The sequence below is a fragment of the Globicephala melas genome, chromosome 5, assembly GCF_963455315.2.
Source record: "Globicephala melas chromosome 5, mGloMel1.2, whole genome shotgun sequence".
NCBI lineage: Eukaryota > Metazoa > Chordata > Mammalia > Artiodactyla > Delphinidae > Globicephala > Globicephala melas.
The window spans coordinates 112,947,999-112,971,159 of NC_083318.1; the positions used below are offsets into that span (position 1 = coordinate 112,947,999).

At 42.7% G+C, this 23,161-nt stretch overlaps 1 protein-coding gene and 1 non-coding gene across 4 annotated transcripts in view; both read right to left on the minus strand.

The window, feature by feature from the left end:
• ARHGAP10 (Rho GTPase activating protein 10) overlaps positions 1 to 23,161 on the minus strand; it is a 327,186-nt gene that overhangs the window by 225,268 nt on the left and 78,757 nt on the right. For all 3 annotated transcript variants that reach the window (XM_060298805.2, XM_070045536.1, XM_030878175.3), the window contains exons 2-3: positions 20,572 to 20,667; positions 20,437 to 20,498 (exon numbers count right to left, since the gene is read on the minus strand). In XM_060298805.2, coding sequence (XP_060154788.1) covers positions 20,437 to 20,498; positions 20,572 to 20,667 — 158 coding nt within the window. The remainder of the gene's footprint in view (positions 1 to 20,436; positions 20,499 to 20,571; positions 20,668 to 23,161) is intronic.
• Positions 13,504 to 13,576, minus strand: TRNAA-UGC (transfer RNA alanine (anticodon UGC)). The gene has a single exon. It is a non-coding gene; the product is annotated as a tRNA-Ala (tRNA).

Here is a 23,161-nt window from a genome sequence, read left to right on the forward strand (position 1 = left end):
ACGAAGGACAGAATCAAAAGAAGACAATGGTTGAAACAGAACACGAGGTAAAGTGAAGGCAGATTGTTTTTTAAGAAGATCAGTACTTAAACCCACACAACATTACAACACTGTAAAGCAATTATACTCCAATAAAGATGTTAAAAAAAAAAAAAAAAGATGACAGCACATCTCCATGCCCATGCGAAGACTCCAGAAAAGATGGTTCAAAGTCTCTAACGTGGGAGGAAACGGAATGCTGACCCGTCACAGGAGTAGAGATCCCGCCTGCCCTTGTAATAGGAAGCAAGGAGAAAGCAACGGCCCATTCAAATGGGTTTGTAGGTTTCATGAACAGAAGCTGAAGAAGTTGCTACCAGATAGTTATTTTTTCCGAGAAGTACAAGGCAAGGTCAGTTCTCAAGATATGAGGCGTGGTGAGAAGTCTGAATAAAGCGGGGCATGAAAGAAGGAATCATTACAAACAGGGAGGAGAGCACTTCCTGGGCTGAAGGCCCTTTGAGAGAGGTGGACAGGAGTTTCGGAGGACATCCATCGGGCTTTGTGAGACTAGCAAGGCAGGGAGAAGGTGAGCAGTTCGATTCACCTGCGCTAAGAGTACGCCCGAGAGATGTAAGCCCATCAGCGTAACATGATGTGGTGTGCACAGTGTGGGTGAGAACAGGAAGCTGCCTGGGTGAGGGAAGACTTCCTGAGGGGATAATGCAGACCTGAGCCTGAAACAGAGTACAGGAGCTCTCCAGGTCAAGGATAAGAGTAAAACAAAGGCCCTCCATGAGAGAGGGGAAAACAGCATTTCCAGTGCACGGAAGTACCAGCAATTCAGCATCACTAAAGCCCCTGAAGAAGTCAGGAAGCAGCGGAGGAGGTGGACGAGATCCGATGGGCTCCAGTGGCCGTCAGAACAGGACCCGGAGATGCTCAGTCGGGGCTAGATGTGGGCATCAACAACATGGGTACACGAAGACCTTTTAAAATTCAAACCCTGAAACTCCATACCCTGGAGTAAACACTGTCGTTCACAAAAGGACCAGGACACAAAGATTCCACATGAGCAATTTTATATTTGTCCTTCACTTGGAGAATTTGATGCAATATTTGTCTGACCTTCAAGGGCTAGCACTAGCATAGACAAAATATATAAGGAGTTTCCACCTTACCATTGGCAGGTCAATAAGCCTGTTTCCAAATCAAAGAAAACAGTAGTTGTGACAGGCACCACTCTAATGCAATTCTTTAATAAAAAAAAGTTTTAATTTTTTTTTTATTTAAAATTATCATTTTCCTTCCTTAAGAAAGTCTGATTATGTCATTTCTGAATTGAACCCTAGGCATTCTGTTCAAGGACAAAATCATGAAGTAGCTGGTAAATGCTTCAGAGTAAGGCAATGTAGACTGAACAACAAAGATGGCTTTCTTCTTTTTCTCAAAATAGAGATTCCATGAAATCTCTCAGTTCCTTTTATAAGTTCACAGAAGTGCTATATAATATTACTAGAAGTGCTAGTAATAAGTGTATGGAAGCTAGTAATAAGTGTGTGGACGTTTTCTAATGCCAAAACATGACTCTTCTTTCCCAGAGGTACATGCATACCAACTTTAGGGACGGCACCTAAAACTCGAAGACGACTTCTGGTGGGGAAAGTTTCCAAATTTGAAAGAGACAGCCGCGGTAATAGTATGGAGAAGCGCTTTCAAATACTAACACATTAAAAATCAATCAAATAATTTAGAGAGAAAGCAAATTTAGAATGTGATTTTTTATAAGCACACATATAAGACTATATAACTATATTTTTTCCCATAAAATACTTGAACCAGCCACCAAAAAAAATGTCATAAGAAGCCTTGCTAATGCGCCTTGGAAAGAGATTTGGATAGTCTTGTATCTACATCAACATAAAACATGCTAATGAATCAGTTGGTCTCACCTTAGAACAGGGGTCAGCCAACTTTTTCTACAGAAGGCCAGGTAGTAAATAATGTAGGCTTTGAGTCATACAGCCTCGGTTTCCAACTACTCAACTCTGCGATTTCAGCACAAAAGCAGTCATACATAGTGTATCAATGAGTATAGCTGTGGTCCATCAAAATTTCATTTATAAAATAGGTGAGGTGGGTTTGGTCCATGGGCCATGGTTGACTCAACCCTGCCTGAGAGAATTCTCTTGAGAATCACAGCATAAGATGTTCTTCTTACTTCTTATATGTTTGTATATTTTTTAAATGTACGTTTGCAAGGCACCAACAGTTGGGAGGGAAGGTTGAACGCTGCATGAGAGAATCACAGCTCGAGTAGCTCTCGACCTAAAAAGGATGCAAAAGTGGCACCACAGAATTTGCCTGAGATAAGCAATCAGCCAGGTTTCAGTCTTGAAAGGCAAATGCTCAAGTGTAAAAGGTATCTTAACAACAGCTCATGTGAATTTAACAGTGGACTTTAACGGGGGCCGCAGCCCCTAAAAATTTGAGTTAACTGAAAGTTCAGCATGAACTAAAGCAGTTAAATTGTCCTAGAAGATGATGAACACATATATAGGTTACATATATTGTTCAAATCCAAACAAGGTAATCATACAACTGTGTCCTGTAAAATCAGAACCTATCTCGACAGTATGGTCACCATATTTTAAGAGAGACCTTCTCTAACTGAGGCAAAGCAGGAATGTGAGAAGAGAAGGCTAAAAACGTGTAGAAGGAACAGGTTTAAAAAAAAAAAATCAGAGGTGTTTAATGAGACTTGGGAGGAAGAGAACATTGAGAGGGAAAATGATGAAAGCTGTCTTCAAATATTTAAAAGGGTATCACATGAGAGAAGGAAAAATCATTTTGATTTGCTTGAAGAGGACAAAACCAGGTCTAACGAGGAGAAGCTACAGAGCAGGTTTGGGTTCGCCATCAAGAGGAATTCAGTACAAATTACAATGGACCCAGCAAGGTAATGTGACACCTCCCCACCCACCGCTCCTTCCGTATCAACAAGTAGAAGCAAGTGACAGGTGTCCAGAGACAGAGTCACAGATTCCTGCACTGAGAGGAAGTTGGCCGAGGAAACCCCTGAGGTCCCACCCATCTCTCTGATTCAGGGATTCCACATGAGTTGGGAGAGGCAGAAACGCAAGCTACATTTCCATGTTGCCTTATGATGGCAAACCACAGAATCCATCCGAACTTCACAATCCAAAGTAAAAGAACAAGCTTATTATATAACAGTCTGAAGGATTACATTTTTTCCCACTGTAGAGTCTGAAACCCCTTTTTGTAAGACATTTGGATATGAGAGCTTAAATGTCTAAAAAAGGAAAGAAAAGATAGGGTAATATCTTTACCTACCCCTACAGTTTAAGCCAAAGCTGAGAATCTCTTGACAATACTAGCTGACCGGAAGAGAATCAGACTCTACCGGGGGTGGGGGGAGAAACCACTGCCGGTACTTTAAATTTCCCTCAGTTTGAGATCAAAGGCTAAGTTCTGATGTATTGATACATTCTAATGCTAATGGAGCTTAGGACCAGAAACCCATATTCAGTAAAAGGCAACAAAGGCAGAACTGCATCCTAGGATAGCTTTAGTAATTTTTTTCAAGTCTCAGTCCAGGTCAAACAATGAATAAACCAGCAGAAGCACGACATCCTGCCTTCCTAATCACTCAGCACTAAGGAGGACAGACTGAGTCTAATGAAACAGAAGGAATTATGTCCATTCCCCCACGGACCTCGTTATTTTAAGCCTGGATTCCATGTGTTCTTGACCCCAAAGGAATGCATAATCTGAGAGCAAAGGAGAATTTCCACAATTTTCTCCCATGACCGTCCAGAGACTTCCCATTTCATTAGACTGAAGCGAAAACGCGACTTTCCAATTCCAATGTCAAGAACAGCAGCAAAGAAACCGTTCAGCAAAGACATGTTTCTTATTTTTCCTTGAAACAGAACCTTGAGAAAGGATGTCAAGGAACCCTCATACATATCTGAACATAAGGAATATTTTTCCCGAACTTGTCCCTTAGGAAAAAAGGAACTTAGCCCTATATAAGAATTCTTATACTCTCCTGAAGGAGTGCACTCCCCATCATTTTGATGAACAAAGAATTGTTTGAGGAATCTTAGCCTAAAACGGCCCCAATCACATCTAGTTTCAGCTGCTTAGAGCTCACAAACAGGTCTGGGTTACAAACGCAAGGGGAAGCTAAGAAATTTAAGAGATTTATTTATCGTTCAGGAGATGACCTCAAATAAGTCAGTAATATTACTGACCACTTTTAAGTGGTCAGTAATATAAAAACCGCTCTAAAAAAACAAGCTAAGTAGTTGCATTAAGAAAGTCATGAATGTACATATATGTAAAACTGAATCACGTTGCTGTACAGCAGAAATTAATACAACGTTGTAAATCAACTGGACTTCAACAAAGTAAATTTTTTAAAAAAGAAAGTCATAAAAATACATCTCAGGGATAATTTTTTTTAAGTGAGACTGTCCAAATGTGCACTAAGGGGGTACCTGTGACTTGAGATAAAATTTCCAATGAAAGCATCAGAAAGATATTTTAAAAGGGGCTGTATCTCAAATAACTCAGACGGATGTGGCCATGAGGAAAGCTGTGCTGAAAAATTCCGAATGTGTCCGTGATATGATGTCAAAGTCGTCAAGAGTTGGAATAACTTTTTCATGAAATAAATGGGGAAAATATTCCTAAAGTATACATTGATAATTTAATTTTTAAATACAGACACACATTTAATCAACTAAATAATGAAAATACACATCTGATTATCTAGCAGACACATAAATGCATACCTAAAAGTGTGTAAGTTCAAGCTATCCAAAAATTTTTTGTTTCATCTTTTCATGGGAAAATGGTGTTGCCTTACAATCAGGCATAAACATTATAGGTAGTGTATATCTGCCCTTTTGGGCTACCTGGTACTTGAAACCCCTTCCTATGTTTGAGGAATTCTCTTCCCAAATAGGGCAAAACCCACCTTCTACTATAAAAGCTGAAAATCACAGACACTTGCTTTCCCTGCCATCTTCCATGAGGTCCTGGCACCTGGCCAGAGTTCCACTAATCAGATGTTCCCACTCAAGAATTTGATTTGGAAGCTAGTGCTTAAAAAACAGTGAACAGAGATTCTGGTGGGTGGTAGCAACAATTCCTTCCAGATGCAGCAGTTCTACCAACAACCACCAGGGGCAGTGGTGTTGCCTGGTGCACACTGTACTGTTCTACACACCTGGTGGCAACAGTGGTGACTGTCTTCTCCAAGCCCAGCTCTGTAGTGCAACTCTCAGCATCATTCCCGGTTCCCCAAAACTGATAAAGATACTGGAAGCTACCTAATATTCTTTAATAAACTCTCTTTCTGTTCAGACCATGCAACTGAGAATCCAGATTAACATTTTTTAAATTTCAGAACCTTAAACAATCTTGTCAAACTGATTTCAGTACTATCTTTCTCAATATTCCTAAACAAGATTTTTCTCCTGATTAAACCAATTCACTTTAATTAATGAGATTACTCCCCATCCACATGCATCCTTTGCTACCTTTTTCTCCATCTAACCAGTCTCACCCTGTGCTGTACCTTCCCCCATTAATCTAGGCTCAAATCTTAAAGGGAAAATTTAAACGAAGAATAGAGTCCTCCAACTTTTTTTTTAAAAGGCTCTAATGTTGGCAAAAAATGAAAAAGTTTCACAATTGGTTTTTCTAAAAGAACCCTGCTGCAGAGACAAATAGGAGACCAACATTTTCTCACTTGGCCTTTGTCCGAACTAGTTCTGTTTTTAGACCATAGGAAAAATAATTCTCTTTTGTTGCCTGCATATTCCCAACTATAAAGAAGGATAATACCTGCTCTCTGTCTACTTAACACAATTAAGTAAAACAAAGAAGAGTATATCATGCTAGAAGCAATTTTAACTTCAAAATAAATAAATCCCTGGATGATATTTTATTTTTAAGTACAGCACAGGCTAAGCTGATCCCTCCTGGTAGAAAAAAAATTAATGTAAAAATGAAATTAAATTGTATAGTGCTAATAGCTCAAACTGACAAGAACTGGAGAGCGTCTTAATGAACCTGTACACAAAGCTCTAAAGAGGACACAGGTGCAGAGGGACTGCACATTAATTCTGCAGAGTTTACACCTGAAAATCAGGAGCCAATTAATATGAAATGGCTCCTTGGATGTCTGATTCTTTCAGACCAAGGCAACTTCACTGAAAAGCCTAGGAACCATAATTTGTAAAATACTGACATATATTCCAAATTCATGACTTCACTTACCACACTTATGCTTTCATTCAGACAGTCCAAGAATAAAAACTCCCGAGTTTTTATCAACTTTCAATCCTAAACTCTGAGTAGCTTGACACCTAACAAAACAAGAGGATTTGAGCTCAAGGTCTGACAACTTCTGCTCCGAGTTAATTCCCTCGAGGTTTGGCCATGACCTAGCTCTCAAAAAAGATGTTAGGTCATTGTATCACAAAATTTTAAGGTTCACTTAATGCCTGTCTTCTACAAATATCTTAGCGTTCGTGGCGGGGAGAGGGGAGCATCAGTTTTGAAGGACATTAATAGAAAAAAAGTACCAATTTTACTCATTATTTAAATCAAACAGACCCCACCAGTAAAGGTTTTTGGCGTTGTTTTCAATCATACTTAGGAAAAATCGAGAATCTTCAAACAAAAGCTATTGGGTTTAGTAGGAGTGAGTTAACCTAATAAGGATGTGCAGATATTTAACCTCGAGCCTCATTCCCTCTGTGCCTGAGGGACACAAAGACCTGGCTTGTATTTTTTAGACAAAATAAATACTTGGGCAGAACATGATGAGAAGGAATAAAACCCCACCGGAGTAAAAGATAAGCCAGTCAGAAAGCTGTAAAAGCTTCATGAGAGAACTGGAAATTGGGTGGGTTTGTAGCTTTAAATAAGAAAATTTTAATTTCCGAGGTGAATGGTATTACTCAGGGGCACAGGTAGAAATGGAACCTCATGAATAAGAAGGCAATGAACTACTGAATCGAGAAAATATGAGACAAACTCTATTCAATACTCCATAATGGCCTACATGGGAAAAGAATTTTAACAAGTGGATATATGTGTATGTATAACTGATTCACTCTGCTGTACACCTGAAACTAACACTACCTTGTAAATCAACTATACTCCAATAAAAATTAGAAAGAAAATACGAGACAGAGACAGAAGTAGAAAGGAGAACTATTCAGAAAAGAACACCTACACTTCTGACCAACAACAAAGAGACGAGCTCTCCAGTCCTTCTGTGAGGGCTGGGCTCCTTGAGTGGCCAAGAGGGAAAAGGGAGGGCCTGCGGCAGAAAGGCCCTTGATAGCTTGTTCTGCTATGCAGCCACGAGCTAAACACCTCATCCTGGAAAAGGGCCTAAGTCCTCACTGTATCCTCAGGTGCTAGAACACTGCCCAGCTCATAATGGGCATTCAAACATATTTGTTTTATGAACGAAGTGGGATTCTCTCACAAATTTAGTAGTATAAAGAACAGCATTTCTGGATCAACGCAACATTTCCTGCTGCTGGTGGTAACAGTCACCGTGAAGGCCCACGTTGAGTCTCCTGTATGGACACGTTCTCTCTCCTTCAGAACAGTCTATGTCTGGATTAGACCAGGTCCTCTAAAAAGCAGACACCAAGACAGGGCTCGAAATACAAGAAATTTATTAGGGGAAACATCTATGAGAGAAAAGGGAGAGGGAGCCAGGGGAGGCTGGAAGAGGCAAGCAACGCAGATCTGGCCCCAGGGGAAGGAGACAAGGTGGGAGAAGGAAGGTGGGGTGGATGCATGTTAGACTGCAGTGCAGTTCTAGAAAAAGTCTGACCAGACCATCAGGGACTCCTCGAGCCAAGGCTGCCTGTCAGAGGACTCCAGAGTCCCCAGGAATGAGACTGCTTTAGTACCCCTGCTGTGCTCACTCACTGGCTGGGGGCAGGCTTGGAACCCGTGGCCTTCACACTAAAGCAGCGATGGAACCTTACAGCAGCTGGGCCCAACGGTCGATTCCACTCCCTGATGCAGGAGATCTGGGGGTGCCTCATGGCTGCCATGGCTTCCAAAATCCATATTCTTTCCACTACACTATCATGGCCACTAGTCTTCCCCTGGACCTCTAACAATTCCCATCACCACTGCAGTACTGCGATTCATTAAATCTAACATGCCACTAATACTAAGACACTCCATATTTTTACATACTATTGAAAAAAAATGATGATGACATCTTCATTTACTATTTTAACTCTAAGAGCTTTTATATTTACTGAAAAAGCTCTTTGGGCAGTTAGATATATTTTTATCACACATCCCTCTTGTGTACACTTTTTAAAAAGACAATACGCAAAATATACTTCAGATGTTTCTAAAGCTTTTTCAGAGTCCAACTCCTCCAAATCACTTTCCAGCTCAGTCACCAATATCTGGTTTTCCCCACACATTTCTTCCTCTGTACCATCAAGAATCTTGGCGCTGCACCGTTTCTTTAAGGGGTGCTCCCTTAAATCCCAGATACTATGGCGTCTGGGATTTTCTTCCAAGATGCCGGCACCCACTCTTTAGGTACTAATACTGGTACTTCCTCGACCCATCCAGAAGGTCTCAATGGCAGGTCTCCCATCCACCATCAGGGTTCATAATTTCTTCCTTCAGCGGTCCTTAAGTGGTTTGCTGATTGAAGCAGTGAGGGGCTACAGCTGTCCAAACAGGCCAGGAGAATTAAAAACCAAATTCACGTCTCCTCCTGACTGCTGCCTGGGGGATACACCTCACCCATATTCGAAGGGGGAGGGGAGGGTATTAAATCTCGAGGAGCTCAAGGCAAGGACCAGGAGATGGGAGAAAGATGCTCTTTTCATCTCTGTCACTAACTTGTGCTGTAAATCAAATCCCTCCACCTCACTGTTCCTGTTCCCCCCCCCTTTTTTTTTTTCATTGAAGGGGTTAAATCTAAGTTTCCCTAAGTTCCCCCTCAGCTCTTTGTTTTAGGAGTCTAGGCCATACCTTTGAGTGTTTCACAACAGGATCTGAATGAAAATAGTTTCCTCATGAAACTGTGGATTCAGCTGAACTAATTCCCACTAAGGGAACCAACCAGTCCTCTGGATGAGAGAGCCGACTGCGCGGACTGGTTACATTCTGGCGCCCCCTGTTGGAGGTGGGGGAGTAAACAGCAGGAACCCACGCCTGCTTTTTACTCTTTCACGTCAGGATTGACCAGTTTATGGCAAGAGCGAGCTGATTCCGCAGAAGCAGAGAACAAGCCCAAGGAGCTGAAACACAGGAAACGTAAGTTTCAGTAGGGAAGGAGCATCTGATGATGACAAGGCTGCGAGGGCACAGATGACAGTGAGTCACCAATGGCAAAGACACTGAGTCAGGAGGCAAGGCCGCACACGAAAAGGGTCAGCGAGGAGCCCAGGCCTCCTGCCTGTGACACGTGCGCTCATGACAGAAGTCTGATTTGAGTTAGCCCCGACTGTGGCCTCTAGAGGATTCTAGGTCAGAGAAAGATCTCAAAAGGTGCATTCCTGAAGAACAGGTTTCACAATGACATCTGCCTCTGACTGAATTGTAATGAATGTACAAGAAAAACAGTGCTGTCCAATTGTAAAGGTCAGTTCCAAGGAGAAAAGTTCTTCATGAATTTCCATCACTGACAGGAGGGAATTCCCTGGTGGTCCAGTGGTTAGGACTCCACGCTTTCACTGCTGTGGGCCCAGGTTTGATCCCTGGTCAGGGAACTAAGATCCCACAAGCTGCATGCAGCCAAAAAAAAAAAAAAAAAAAAGTTTAAAAAAAAATGTAGAACACTGACAGTTTTTAAACTAAACTGAGAAATGTTTCTGTAAGTTCAAGGGATATTCTTTCCCAGCTGAATGTGACTGCCAAGAGAATTCTGCATAAAAAAATGTGTCACTTTATCTGTAAAAGAACTGATTAAAGTAGGTTTGATACACTATAGAATTAGATAACACTAAAGGCACAATCTTTCCGATGGCATGTAATACCTTAGATACTTATCACACTATAGAAACTCGTAAGCAATGTTAAACACAAATTAAGGCACGCTAAAATTCCGAACAGCAGAAACTTGTTCCTTTATAATAAACTAATATAGTCCAAAACCCTTCGGAAACGACAAGTGAAAGCTTAGGGTCTTGAAGACTACTTTAACATCCTGGGAAGCATAAAGTCGTCAAAAAGCCATTCATAGTGTTTCCAACTTTCAGACAGATCTAGCTACAAGACCATGACGAAAGCCGGTGGAGATTTCACTTGCACCCTAGGCCAGTGGTTCTGCTGTCAGCAGGTTGCACAATAACCTGGAGGCCTTATTAAAACACAGCCTGATGGGCCCCACCCCAGAGTTCCTGATTCAGTAGGTCTGGGGTGTGACCCAAGAATGTGCATTTCTAGCAAGTTCCCAGGTGATGCTACTGCTACTAGTGCAGGGACCCAGCTTTGAGAACCACTGCCCTAGGGTGTACTAAAGAAAGAATATCATAAAAATTCCTCCCCAGAAATAAAAGATATTTAGTTCATTGTAACCAACAAATATTATTTTAAGAACATCATGAAGGACTTTTGAAATTTTAAAAGAGTCAGAGAAAGTTTGAAACAAAAATCAGTGTCAAAACTCCCAAAAGATATAGAAATCACTTAACCAAATGCTTCTGTAAGATCCTTGAGAAAATGAAAGAATGATGAGAAAGGAGTGAAGCAAATCAGACGAGGGCTGAAGAAACACCCATCGTGTCTTGCCTGGAAGCATCTAAACTATAGTTAAGTCCCCTACATATGAACCTTCAAGTTTCGAACTTTCAAAGATGCGAACGTGCGTTCCATCAACGTCAGGCATGAGTGAAATTGCAGCTTGGCCTCCGTCTCCTATTGCTGACAATCTTTCAGCTCTACCCTCTCCCACCTCCTCTCCCTCCTCCAGTCAGTAACTCCTCTTGCCTGTTCACTTGATGCCAGCCCCTGTATGCCAGCTGTTGTACTGTACTACTGTACTTTCCAAGGTACTGTACTGTAAGACTAAAAATGTTTTATTTTTTGTGTTTGTTTTTTATGCATTATTTGTAAGAGAAGTATTACAGTACAGTAATACTGTAATTACTATTACAGTACAGTACTATATAGCCAATGATATTAGTTGGGTACCTAGGCTAACTTCGTTAGACTTAACCACCAGGTTCTCAGAACGGAACTCGGTTCGTATGTAGGGGACTTACTGTATTAACAAAAGCCTTCAGGATTCAGAAGCCTAGTGCCTTCTTTATCCAGACGGAAGCTCAAGGCCAATCACCCAGCAAGTGTTCCCTGGCCCAGTGTTTTCACAAGAGTGAAATCCGTTGTGGGGAAAAACATGGGGAAGGGAAAATAAAAGAAAGAAAGAGGTCTCAAAAGCCAAAAGAGTCTGTATACATGGGGCTTCCCTGGTGGCGCAGTGGTTGGGAATCCGTCTGCCAATGCAGGGGACATGGGTTCGATCTCTGGTCCGGGAGGATCCCACATGCCACGGAGCAACTAAGCCCAAGTGCCACAACTACTGAGCACGCATGCTGCAACTCCTGAGGCCCACATGCCTGAGCCCGTGCTCCACAACAGGAGAAGCCACCGAAATGAGAGGCCCGCGCACCCCAACGAGGAGTAGCCCACCACAACTAGGGAAAGCCCACATGCAGGAACGAAGATCCAACACAACCAAAAGTAAATAATAAATTTATTTTTTTTAAATGGTCCACATCAAAAACAAATAAGTCTGTGTACACACAGGGTCTTCCTGCTCAAGGGAGAGAAGGATGCAGCTGCGGGACAAGACACCCCCCATGTCTGCTGGCCAGCTCAGTCGCCCCTGGCCCCTTCTGGATGAGGAGCAAGCACCTTTTGTGCACCATCGGGCAGCGAGCTCTCCCTTCTCTCTCCGGCGTCCCCTCCTCCCCCAAGCTTCCCTCCCCCGCGGGGTCTCACGCAAATGCCCTGATGTGCCAGAACCTTCAGACGCTGAGAGTCACATTTCAGCAACAGACAAAAACTGAAAGACAGGATGACAGGATGCATGCAGAGAAGTAAATGCAACATGAAGGGCTTTCAAAAGAACACCATGAACACGACAGCACTATTTTAAAAGTCCTTAAATTCCTGGACAGCTGCCCACCTCAGATAAGTACAGCATGTCCTGCCACGCCAGGGAGAACCATGTCTGGAATTCTGGCAGGGAAACACCGCACAGGACTTTCCTTGGAGGACACGCACGGAAGCGACACAGCCATCCTGGCCACTAACGGTGCCCGGCTCTCCACCTCTAGGTTGGCAATATTATCAGGAAAAACTACTCGCTTGAAAACACTGTCCTGAAAAAGGCAATATTGGCCTTTTCAAGGACACAGCACATCCATTCAAAGAAATTTGACTTTCATACATGGAGGGAACCACTGATTTCCCAGACTGGCCTTCTCTCCACTTTCCAACACTTCATTTGAATAGCTACAGAGCTGGACACTAGTGGGGGGGCGGCAGGGCAGTGATATGCAAACATAGTCCTCCTTCATTCTCAAACTCAATCCATTTTCCCTTAAGGAAGTGAAACTGGGGCTTCACTTCCATCTTTCCTTCCCTGGCTAACTCTGATGTGTCAACTCAGACCAGAAATGATGTCTCCAAAGCGCCTTCCCCGAATTCCCCAATAACTGTTACCACAATGCACGCTTTCAGCAATCTCCCCAACAGACAGCCCGCCACTCAAGGGGAGGAACGATGCCTTTGTCTCGATGGCGCTTGGCACAGTGCTGGCCACAGCGTTTGCTCAACTATGCATGTGTATCTAGCCTACTGAGGTAGAGAGGAGGCACATGACCAGATACACCCAGTGGCTCAAAACCAACAAACAAGCACGTCTTCCTGACTGTGGAGCTTCCAGACTCATGTCTTCATACCTTAAAGCCCTAAGTCCTACATTTTAACATTTATTCAGGAGATGGAAAGCTTTTTAAAAAATATCTGGCATTGATCTTTGCCTTCTAAAACACAGATTATAGATATCTTTTAACATTTTAATGACTCAGCCTTAATTATAAATGTCTAATTATTATGCTGCACCATCATTTAATTTAGGACTTTGGGAAATACTAATTACCTTTTTTTAATTGAAGTAGAGTTGATTTACAACGTTTTGTTGATTTCTGCTGTACAGCAAAGTGATTCAGTTATACATACGTATACATTCTTTTTTATATTCTTTTCCATAATGGTTTATCCCAGGATAACTGAATACAGTCCCCTGTGCTGTACAGTAGGACCTTGTTGTTTATCCATTCTATATATAATAGTTTGCATCTGCTAACCCCAAACTCCCGGTCCATTCCTCCCCCATCCCCCCAACCCGCCCCAGCAGCCACAATTCTGTTCTCTCTGTCTGTGAGTCTGTTTCTGTTTGCGTGGCTTGCGGGATCTTAGTTCCCCAACCAGGGATCGAACCTGTGCCCCTTGCAGTGCAAGTGCAGAGTACTAACCACTGGACCACCAGGGAATTCCCGTGTCATATTTTAGATTCCATACATAAGTGATATCATATGGTATTTGTCTTTCTCTTTCTGACTTACTTCACTTAGTATGATAATCACTCGTTCCACCCATGTTGCTGCAAATGGCATGATTTCATTCTTTTTTATGGCTGAGTAATACTCCAGTGTGTGTGTGTGTGTGTGTACACATACATATACCACATCTTCTTTATCCATTCATCTGGATAGGTTGCTTCCATGCCTTAGCTATTGTAAATAGTGCTGCTATGAATATAGGAGTGCATGTATCTTTTTGAATTATAGTTTTGCGTGGATATATGCTCAGGAGGGGGACTGCTGGATCATATGGCAACTCTACTTTTCTGAGGAACCTCCATACTGTTCTCCATAGTGGCTGCACCAACTTACATTCCCACCAACAGTGTAGGAGGGTTCCTTTTCTCCACACCCTCTCCAGCATCTGTTATTTGTAAACTTCTGAAAGATGGCCATTCTGACGAGTGTGAGATGGTACCTCCTGTAGTTTTGATTTGCATTTCTCTAATGATTAGTGATGTTGAGCATCTTTTCATGTGCCCACTGACTAACCAATTTTAAAGATTAAGTGACCATAAAGACTGTTAAACTCTTAGAACCAATCTTAGAATATTTCTACCTCTGCTTTACAGCTATCATTTTGCATGCCTTTTTTAATATGTGGCTTTTAACATGCTGCTACTCTGTGGCAATTTTAAGGAAAACACGAGTTTTTCAAAGTTCTCAGAAAGCACTGGCATCCACTTTAGCTCCTGAAAGGCCTTCCTTATCTCCTTGTCCCTGTGTTGGTGGGTATGAGCTTGTTAAACTATACAAACACCCCCCACAAGCCACATCTCTGCCCCACAAGCTCCAGTTCAAATACTGCTTCTTTCACAAAGCCTTTCCCAACCAGCACAGGCTTAGCTCCTCCCCTCCCCAGGCAACCACACCCTATACTTTTGTTTAGCACTTAGTATAACATATTTTAATTCACTTTTTACCAGTTACTCTCCAGGGCCACACTGGATACTTCTTGAGGGAGCTATCTTTTCTTATGCAAAAGTTTCGGGCTGGGGACTTCTCTGGTGGTGCAGTGGTTAAGAATCCACCTGCCAATGCAGGAGACACAGGTTTGAGCCCTGGTCCGGGAAGATCTCACATGCCACGGAGCAACTAAGCCCGTGTGCCACAACTACTGAGCCTGCGCTCTAGAGCCCATGAGCCACAACTACTGAGCCCACGAGCCACAACTACTGAAGCCCGCATGCCTAGAGCCTGTTCTCAACAAAGAGAAGCCACCGCAATGAGAAGCCCGAGCACCGCAACAAAGAGAAGCCCCCGCTCGCCGCAACTAGAGAAAGCCCGCACACAGCAACGAAGACCCAATGCAGCCACAAAAAAAAAGTTTCAGGCTGGTGTCGAGGAAATCATCAAAGATTTGTTGTCTACGAAGTGTTCAAAGCTATTTCATGAACCAAAAGTAGCCATAATGATGCCACGCAATTTTCATGGTTTAAAAAAAAAGTGATCACTGACTACCAAGATTAGACAGAAACACCCAAATAACGTCAATATGGGTCAAATGCCTTTTTTTTTACTTTCGTTATTATCCATTTTATTATTATAACTCAATGATAACTCAGGAAGAGTGCTATTTTAAAGGTTTTTTAAAATGAATGGAAGAGTATCAGGAATTCCTGTCAAGGGGAAAAGGGAGAAAGAAAAACCCATAGATTAAATGGGACTTAGAAACTTATCAGTCAAATGCAACGTATTTGGATCCAGATTCAAACCGACTGTTACAGGACGCAGGCATGAGGAGGAAACAAAATGTAAATGAATATCAGGGGAAAAAATGAATATGGCCCAATTCTTTGTAATCTCAAGGAATTATTCTTTGTTTTTAGGTGTGACAAGTATATTTTGGTTCATAAAGAGAGTTATCTTTGAGAGTTATACACTGAAGTATTTATGGATGAAACGATGTAATACTGGGCTTTCTGTCAAAACAATGGCAGTGGGGTGGTGAGGAGTATAGGAGAAACAAGGCTGGTTGTGTGGCAATGGTTATCAAAGGCGAATATTGAGCACATGTAGCTTAATTATATTTTCCTTTCTGTTTGCGCATGCTCAAAATTTTCCAAACTAAAAAGTTAAACTAGGGCTTCCCTGGTGGCACAGTGGTTGGGAGTCCGCCTGCCGATGCAGGGGACACGGGTTTGTGCCCCAGTCCGGGAGGATCCCACATGCCGCGGAGCGGCTGGGCCCATGAGCCATGGTCGCTGAGCCTGCGCGTCCGGAGCCTGCGCTCCGCAATGGGAGAGACCACAGCAGTGAGAGGCCCGCGTACCGCAAAAAAAAAAAAAAAAAAAGTTAAGCTAATAATTTTTTAAAAAGCATTAGGCGTCCTGTTAATTCTGTGGTTGGTAGTAACTGCCCTCCACTGCTTTCTGCCTTTGGATAGATTCCTGCTATCCGGCAGGAACTGCCATTCCCGCAAATGGGTTGGAACATGCTGTCCCATTCCTTTCTGAGGTTCGTGGCCTTATACAGACAACATCCTACTCCTACTTCTACCCAGCACTGGAAACCCAGACCTGTCGTCCTCATTCTGCCTAAGACAGAGACCCCATCAACCCCCATCATAGCTGAAGATTAAATCAATAGGTCAGTTAACAAGAGCTCTGAGAACCATGCTTTCTTTAGCAGACAGCCTGGAGCTAAGACCACATTCCAGCCAACTCATCTCAAGGAACAAAAAAAGGAAATACAGTCGTCCCTCAGTATCCAGTGGGGACTGTTCCAGGATCCCCATGGACACCAAAATCCAAGGATGCTTAAGTCCCTTATATAAAATGGCATGGTATTTGCGTATAACCTATGCACACCCTCCTATATACTTTAAATCATCTCTAGATGATTTACAATATGTAATACAGGCAGACAGACCTCAGAGATATTGCAGGTTCAATTCCAGATCACTGCAATAATGCGAATGTTGCAGTAAAGCGAGTCACACGTATTTTGTGGTTTCCCAGTATATACAAGTTATGTTTTCACTGTGCTATGATTCATTAAGTATGCAATAATAGCATTATGTCTTTAAAAAACAACGTACATACCTTAATTTAAAAAAAATACTTTATTGCTAAAAAATGCAAACCATCAGCTGAGCCTTCAGTGAGTTGTGATTTCTTTGCCATAGTACCGTTAAAGATCACTGATCACAGACCACCATAACAAATATAATAATAATAATGACAAAGTTTGAACTATAACAAGAACTACCAAAATATGACAGAGACAAAAAGTGAGCAAATGCTATTGGAAAAATGGTGCCTGAAGTCTTGGCTTGACACAAGGTTGCCACAAACCTTCAATATATGAAAAAAACAGCATCTGCGAAGCACAATGAAGTGAAGTGCAATAAAACAAGGTATGGAGACTTCCCTGGTGGCGCAGTGGTTAAGAATCCGCCTGCCAATGCAGGGGACACGGGTTCGAGCCCTGGTCCGGGAAGATCCCACATGGCGCGGAGCAACTAAGCACATGCGCCACAGCTACTGAGCCTGCACTCTAGAGTCCGCAAGCCACAACTACTGAAGCCCATGCTCCGCAACGAGAAGCCACCGCAATGAGAAGCCCGCGGACCGCAACGAAGAGTAGCCCCCTGCTCACCGCAACCAGAGAAAGCCCGCGTGCAGCAACGAAGACCCAAGACAGCCAAAAATAAATAATTTTTAAAAAACTAAAAAAACACAAAACAAGGTATGCCTGTACAATGAAAATGCTAAGTAAATAGTTGTGAACACAATGTAAATGCTAGGTAAACAGTTGTCAGCACGTGGTAAATTCAAGTTTTGCTTTTTGGAACTTTCTGGAATTTTTTTCAAATATTTTTTTTTTTTAACATCTTTATTGGGGTATAATTGCTTTACAATGGTGTGTTAGTTTCTGCTTTATAACAAAGTGAATCAGTCATACATAAACATATGTTCCCATATGTCTTCCCTGTTGCGTCTCCCTCCCTCCCACCCTCCCCATCCCACCCCTCCAGGCTGTCACAAAGCACCGAGCCAATATCCCTGTGCCATGCGGCTGCTTCCCACTAGCTATCTACCTTACTGCGTTTGTTAGTGTGTATATGCCCATGACTCTCTCTCGCCCTGTCACAGCTCACCCTTCCCCCTCCCCATAACCTCAAGTCCGTTCTCTAAGAGGTCTGCGTCTTTATTCCTGCTTTACCCCTAGGTTCTTCATGACATTTTTTTCTTAAATTCCATATATATGTGTTAGCATACGGTATTTGTCTTTTTCTTTCTGACTTACTTCACTCTGTATGACAGACTCTAGGTCTATCCACCTCATTACAAATAGCTCAATTTCGTTTCTTTTTATGGCTGAGTAATATTCCATTGTATATATGTGCTACATCTTTTTTATCCATTCATCCGATGATGGGCACTTAGGTTGTTTCCATCTCCGGGCTATTGTAAATAGAGCTGCAATGAACATTTTGGTACATGACTCTTTTTGAATTATGGTTTTCTCAGGGTATATGCCCAGTAGTGGGATTGCTGGGTCATATGGTAGTTCTATTTGTAGTTCAAAACTACAATGAGATATCATCTCACACCAGTCAGAATGGCCATCATCAAAAAATCTAGAAACAATAAATGCTGGAGAGGGTGTGGAGAAAAGGGAACACTCTTGCACTGCTGGTGGGAATGTGAATTGGTTCAGCCACTATGGAGAACAGTATGGAGGTTCCTCAAATATTTTTTGATCTGCAGATACAGAATCCGTGGATACAGAGGGCCAACTATAGAATATCACTCTGTGTTTCTGCAGAGCTAAACCCCAGCACCACACTGCCTGAAACTCTCTTCCCCCAGATACCAGGATGCCTCCATAGTTCTCCACTGGAAAGGCCTTCCTTCCTTCGCCACTCTAGATGTAATGGTGCCCTGGCTCCTTGCTCTTCTCAATTTCATTTTTTTTTTTTTGGCCACGCCACACGGCTTGTGGGCTCTTAGCTCCTGGATCAGGGATTGAACTTGAGCCCTCGGCAGTGAAAGCCCAGAGTCCTAACCACTGGACCACCATGGAATTCCCTCAATTTCATTTTGTAGCACTTACTGCTACTTGACAATGTGTTATACATTTGTTCATTTATCACCTCCCCTTTCCAAAATGTAACCTCCGTGAGGGCAGGGACTTTGCTTTGTTTGCGGCTGTGTGCTCAGATTCTAAACGGTAACTGAAACGTAAAAGGAGATCAAATACCTATTTGCTGAATGCTCAGGATCCCAGGAAAATACAACTAAATTTCAAGGAGGATTGAGAACAGAAAGTTGATACTATGAACATAAACTAAGAACGCGCACTTCTACCACCCACACGTCCGCACCCACTTCATGCAATAGAAGGGTGGCTTCATGGCACTGCAGTTATCCACTCTCACACTTAGACTGCTCTAAAGAGCTTGAAAGATCTGTGACTATAGGAACACATGAATAAGGGTTATGTATGTCACTCTGTGCCAGAAAAAACCTAGTGGGAGCACAGTACCTTCACGTGCCCGCTTCGGTATTTACAATAGGCACAAATCATCTCAGAATTTAGGGTGCAGTGCGAATTACGCTAGAGCTTTTAGAGGCCATAGGTCTCTGTCATGCTTCAGTCAAAACTCAGTGCTTTCCTCCTACTTCTTCTCCTACTCCAATTCTACCAGCTAGAAATCCCCACCAGCCACCAGCCAGATTGCAGCAACATCTAGGAAGCTGGCCACGCTGGCAGGTGGTCCAGGGTGTCTGGTTGTGGCCTGACCGGGCTCTACTACCCCTCAGCTGCCATGCGATCCTGGGCAAGGTGCTGCACCTCCATTTCCTCATTGGTCAGTTAGGGGTCAATCACAGAGTCTATTTCATAAGGCTGATGTGAGAATTAAATGACTTAAACGTAGGTAAACAGCTTAGACCAGTACCAGGCACAGAGTGAAGGTTAATTGTCTTAGCTGCCATATTCAATATTATTACCACCACATCTGAACCCCCTCATACAGGTACACTTCCACATAATTCTAGGTAGTTCTCATTCTCGAGAACATAGAAAAAACAGATGGTCATTTTTTTAAAAAACCTGAAAAAACTGGTGAAAATAGATAATGTGTCATAATCCAATGGCGAGTCTGCTGTAAATCTTTGTTGAATGAATATCAGGAGAGAAATACAAAGTTTTCAGAAAGGTGGATGAATACTATTCAATACCCTCAAAATGCATGTTAAATAGGATCTACTCAATGCACTCAGCGTAGCATCCGGCACATGGAAAGCACTCAACAGAGGGGAGCTATTATTCACTACTACTGTGATCATGTATCTCAAGGCAAAGTGGGATTTTAAGGACTTCCAGGTTCGAGCTCTCTTCCTCTCCACACAGCCTAGAAATCCACAGAAGACTGAGGCAAGCTCCAACTGTGCCCTGCTGTCCTCTCCATGAGATTTTCTGCTTTTGTCTTCTTAACGTATTAAGATTCTGCGTGAGACTCGATTTAAATGCAACTGTTCCAGGGCTAACAAAAATCTAGAAAGCACTGATATACTTCAACATGGTCTTTTACAGACGAAGACACAGGGTCTTGGTCTAGAGGTCCAGCAACTTATCCAGGATGGTCGGCACCCCTGGGGAACTAGAAATCCAGGCCCCCAAACCTCATCTGGGGATCTTTCCATTACTGTGCACTATTCATCCATGGACAAATGCACCAAAACTTCCACCAGAACCAGCTACCCAGATTTCCACCCCACTTAAAGATGGACTTGTTATTTTACACCCCACCACTCACCATAATTTCTCTCTGCTCTTCCAGATTCTTCAAAAAGTTAGAAAATTCACGTAACGAAGCATCTGTAAGAAGAAAGGAATGATTATTTCATGGTCAAAGCAAAGGAAAGCCAACCAAAACCCTGTCTTTACGCACCTATGCAGCGTTCATCGTCAGTCTCTGCATCGCCGATAAACTCAAATTTGAAGTCTCTGAGTGAATGAGCAAACTTCCGCTGGGCTGCCGAAAGACCTGGAAAGAAAGATGGAGTGATTACTTGGGTCCTTGTTTCAGGTCAAGGCTCAGCAGGAACTGATTCCTCCTCAGATGGCAGAGCTGTAGAGCTCTCCTCCACGTGAGCTGTGAGGAGACACAACCCAACTCCTCGGCCAAGGGGCCCATCATCCCACCCGGGCGCACTCTGGTGGCTTGTCTTCTATGCTAATGCTCTGGGATGGAGCAGGTGCGGGAGAAATATATATATTGTTCCCGGAAGCACTTTCCCTTTCTCTACTCACTCAGGTCAGAACTTCCCGGATGCAAAAGTTCCGTCTATGATTAGGAGCACACACACTTGATAGTATCTTCCAGGGCTGGATGAGATCCAACTGGCTGCCAGGGTTTCAAATATTAAGGGTCTCAAAGCTTAAAGTCAGCCAACCAGATGCCCTTAACTGATGGTTCACCTCCAGTCAGAGAAATCCAGAGGATTCAAAGAGTATTCATAGAAAACAGCAGCAGGAACGGAAACCAAAGGCCACGCTTAAGTGGCAGAAAGAATTCATTCTGCAAGAGACCTACAGGTCCTCATTTTTCTTTCTTTTTATTGTCGTCATAGAAAATAGTGGAAAACCCAACTTCTACAACAGGCTAACAGTTATTTTATGGGCCATGCACCATGCTAGAGAATAGGTGTATTTTTAACTTTACTCAATACTCTTGAGAGTCTCTATTTAACCATGGAACGCCAAAGCTCCGAGATGTTAAATAACTCGCACAAAGTCACACAGGTACTACATCAGCAAAAGTCTGATCTATTCCAGAGCCATCTGTCCAAAACCCATGCCCTCACCAGGGTACAATTCTGCCTCTGGTCTAAAGCACTTTCAAATAAGCTGCTTCCCAACTCCTGCACCCCGTATGGATCCTGGCTCACTACAATGAATACTGACAGATCGTGTTAAAGTAAAACTTCAGGTCAAGCAAACTGAAAAGTTGAACAAAACACAATCCATAATTTCTGATAAGAGTATTCAGGCAAAAAAATAAATATGAACAAAAGCGAACCACACAGTATAAATGCTGAGGGCTGTTTTGAATAAGTTGGTAAGATAGTAGGAGCAGCAATCTCCTCTTTCTTAGTTGTTGTATTATAGCTAACAGACAAGGAATAAAAGCAAAAAATTATTTTTACATTGGAAAATGTTTTTTGTTTTTTTTTTAACCAACTCTTGACCTCCAATCATTAAGTACAATGGTTCCCCAATGCCCTCCTCGACAAGCTGCTTCCTCTCACTTCTTAAACTTTCTAATCATGCTCACCAGCTCTTTCAGCTGCTGTCATGGTCTGGTTTCATGTTTTACTTTTTCTTAACAGACTCTATTTTGGAGTAGTTTTAGGTTCACAGCAAAGCTGGGCACAAGGTACAGAGATTTCCCCTAGACTCCCTGCCCGGACACAGGCATATCTTCCCCCATTATCAACATCCTCCACTGTCACAGTTTTTGAAACTTCATTCTTCCAAAGCTAAACCAGAAACCTTTTAGAAGATGATACAGGATTGTAATTTCTTACCCTTGGAGTAGAGAAGAAAAGCAAAACCATAACGTATAATGTGATGGATTGCAAGCACGGTCTGAATTCTCCACCCCTCCTTTGTAGGAGCTTCTCTTTTCAGTGGGACTCTGCAGCTCCTCGGGTAAAAGGTAGCGTCTATTTTCCCACCCCTTGAATCCGGGCTGGTCTTGCGGCCAAAGAATGTGGTAGAAGTGACACTGCGCTAATTCGGAGCCTCTAGCTCTAGAACCTTTGCACACCCATGCTCCACTCCCTTGGAAGCCTCTGGCGTCCACGTGATCAAGCCCACGCTAGCCTGCTGGGTGATGAAAGACATGTCGCCCAGGCCCCCCACCTATGGCCCCATCGGTCAGACATCCCACCCTCAGAAGCAGAGCTTCCCGCCATGCAGGAGGCAGTCCAGATGAGACCATACTGCCCAGTGTGCTGAGTCCAAACTGAAATAAATAAATGGCTGCTGTTTAGGCCACTGGAGGTGGGGGCGATTTGTTACAAAGCAATAAATAGACTAATATAGAAAGATTAAAAAATGTGACTGCATTAAAATTTTAAAGACATAAAAAGAGTGAAGAAAAGCACACACCCCGAAGGCACAAATAACAGCTATGAATCACTGAGGTAAGGCAGAAAGGCCAATAAAAAATGGGGCAAAACGCCTGAAAAAGCCCTTCACAGAAGGAAGTAAAGGAAATCCAAATGGCCCAAAACCACATGAAAAGGTGCTCAAAACTCATTAGTGATTATAAAAGTGAAAAGAAAACCTCAACATACCTCAATACACTCATGAGATTGGCAAAATGTAATTAAGTCCGGCAACCTCAAGAACGGGTGTATGTCGAGCAACAAAAATTCTCATATACTGCCAGCGAGGGTAAAAACCGGTATAATTCCCCTTTAAGTACTTTGGCATTTTCTTGTAAGTTTGATGATACCCTACAACTCCCAATT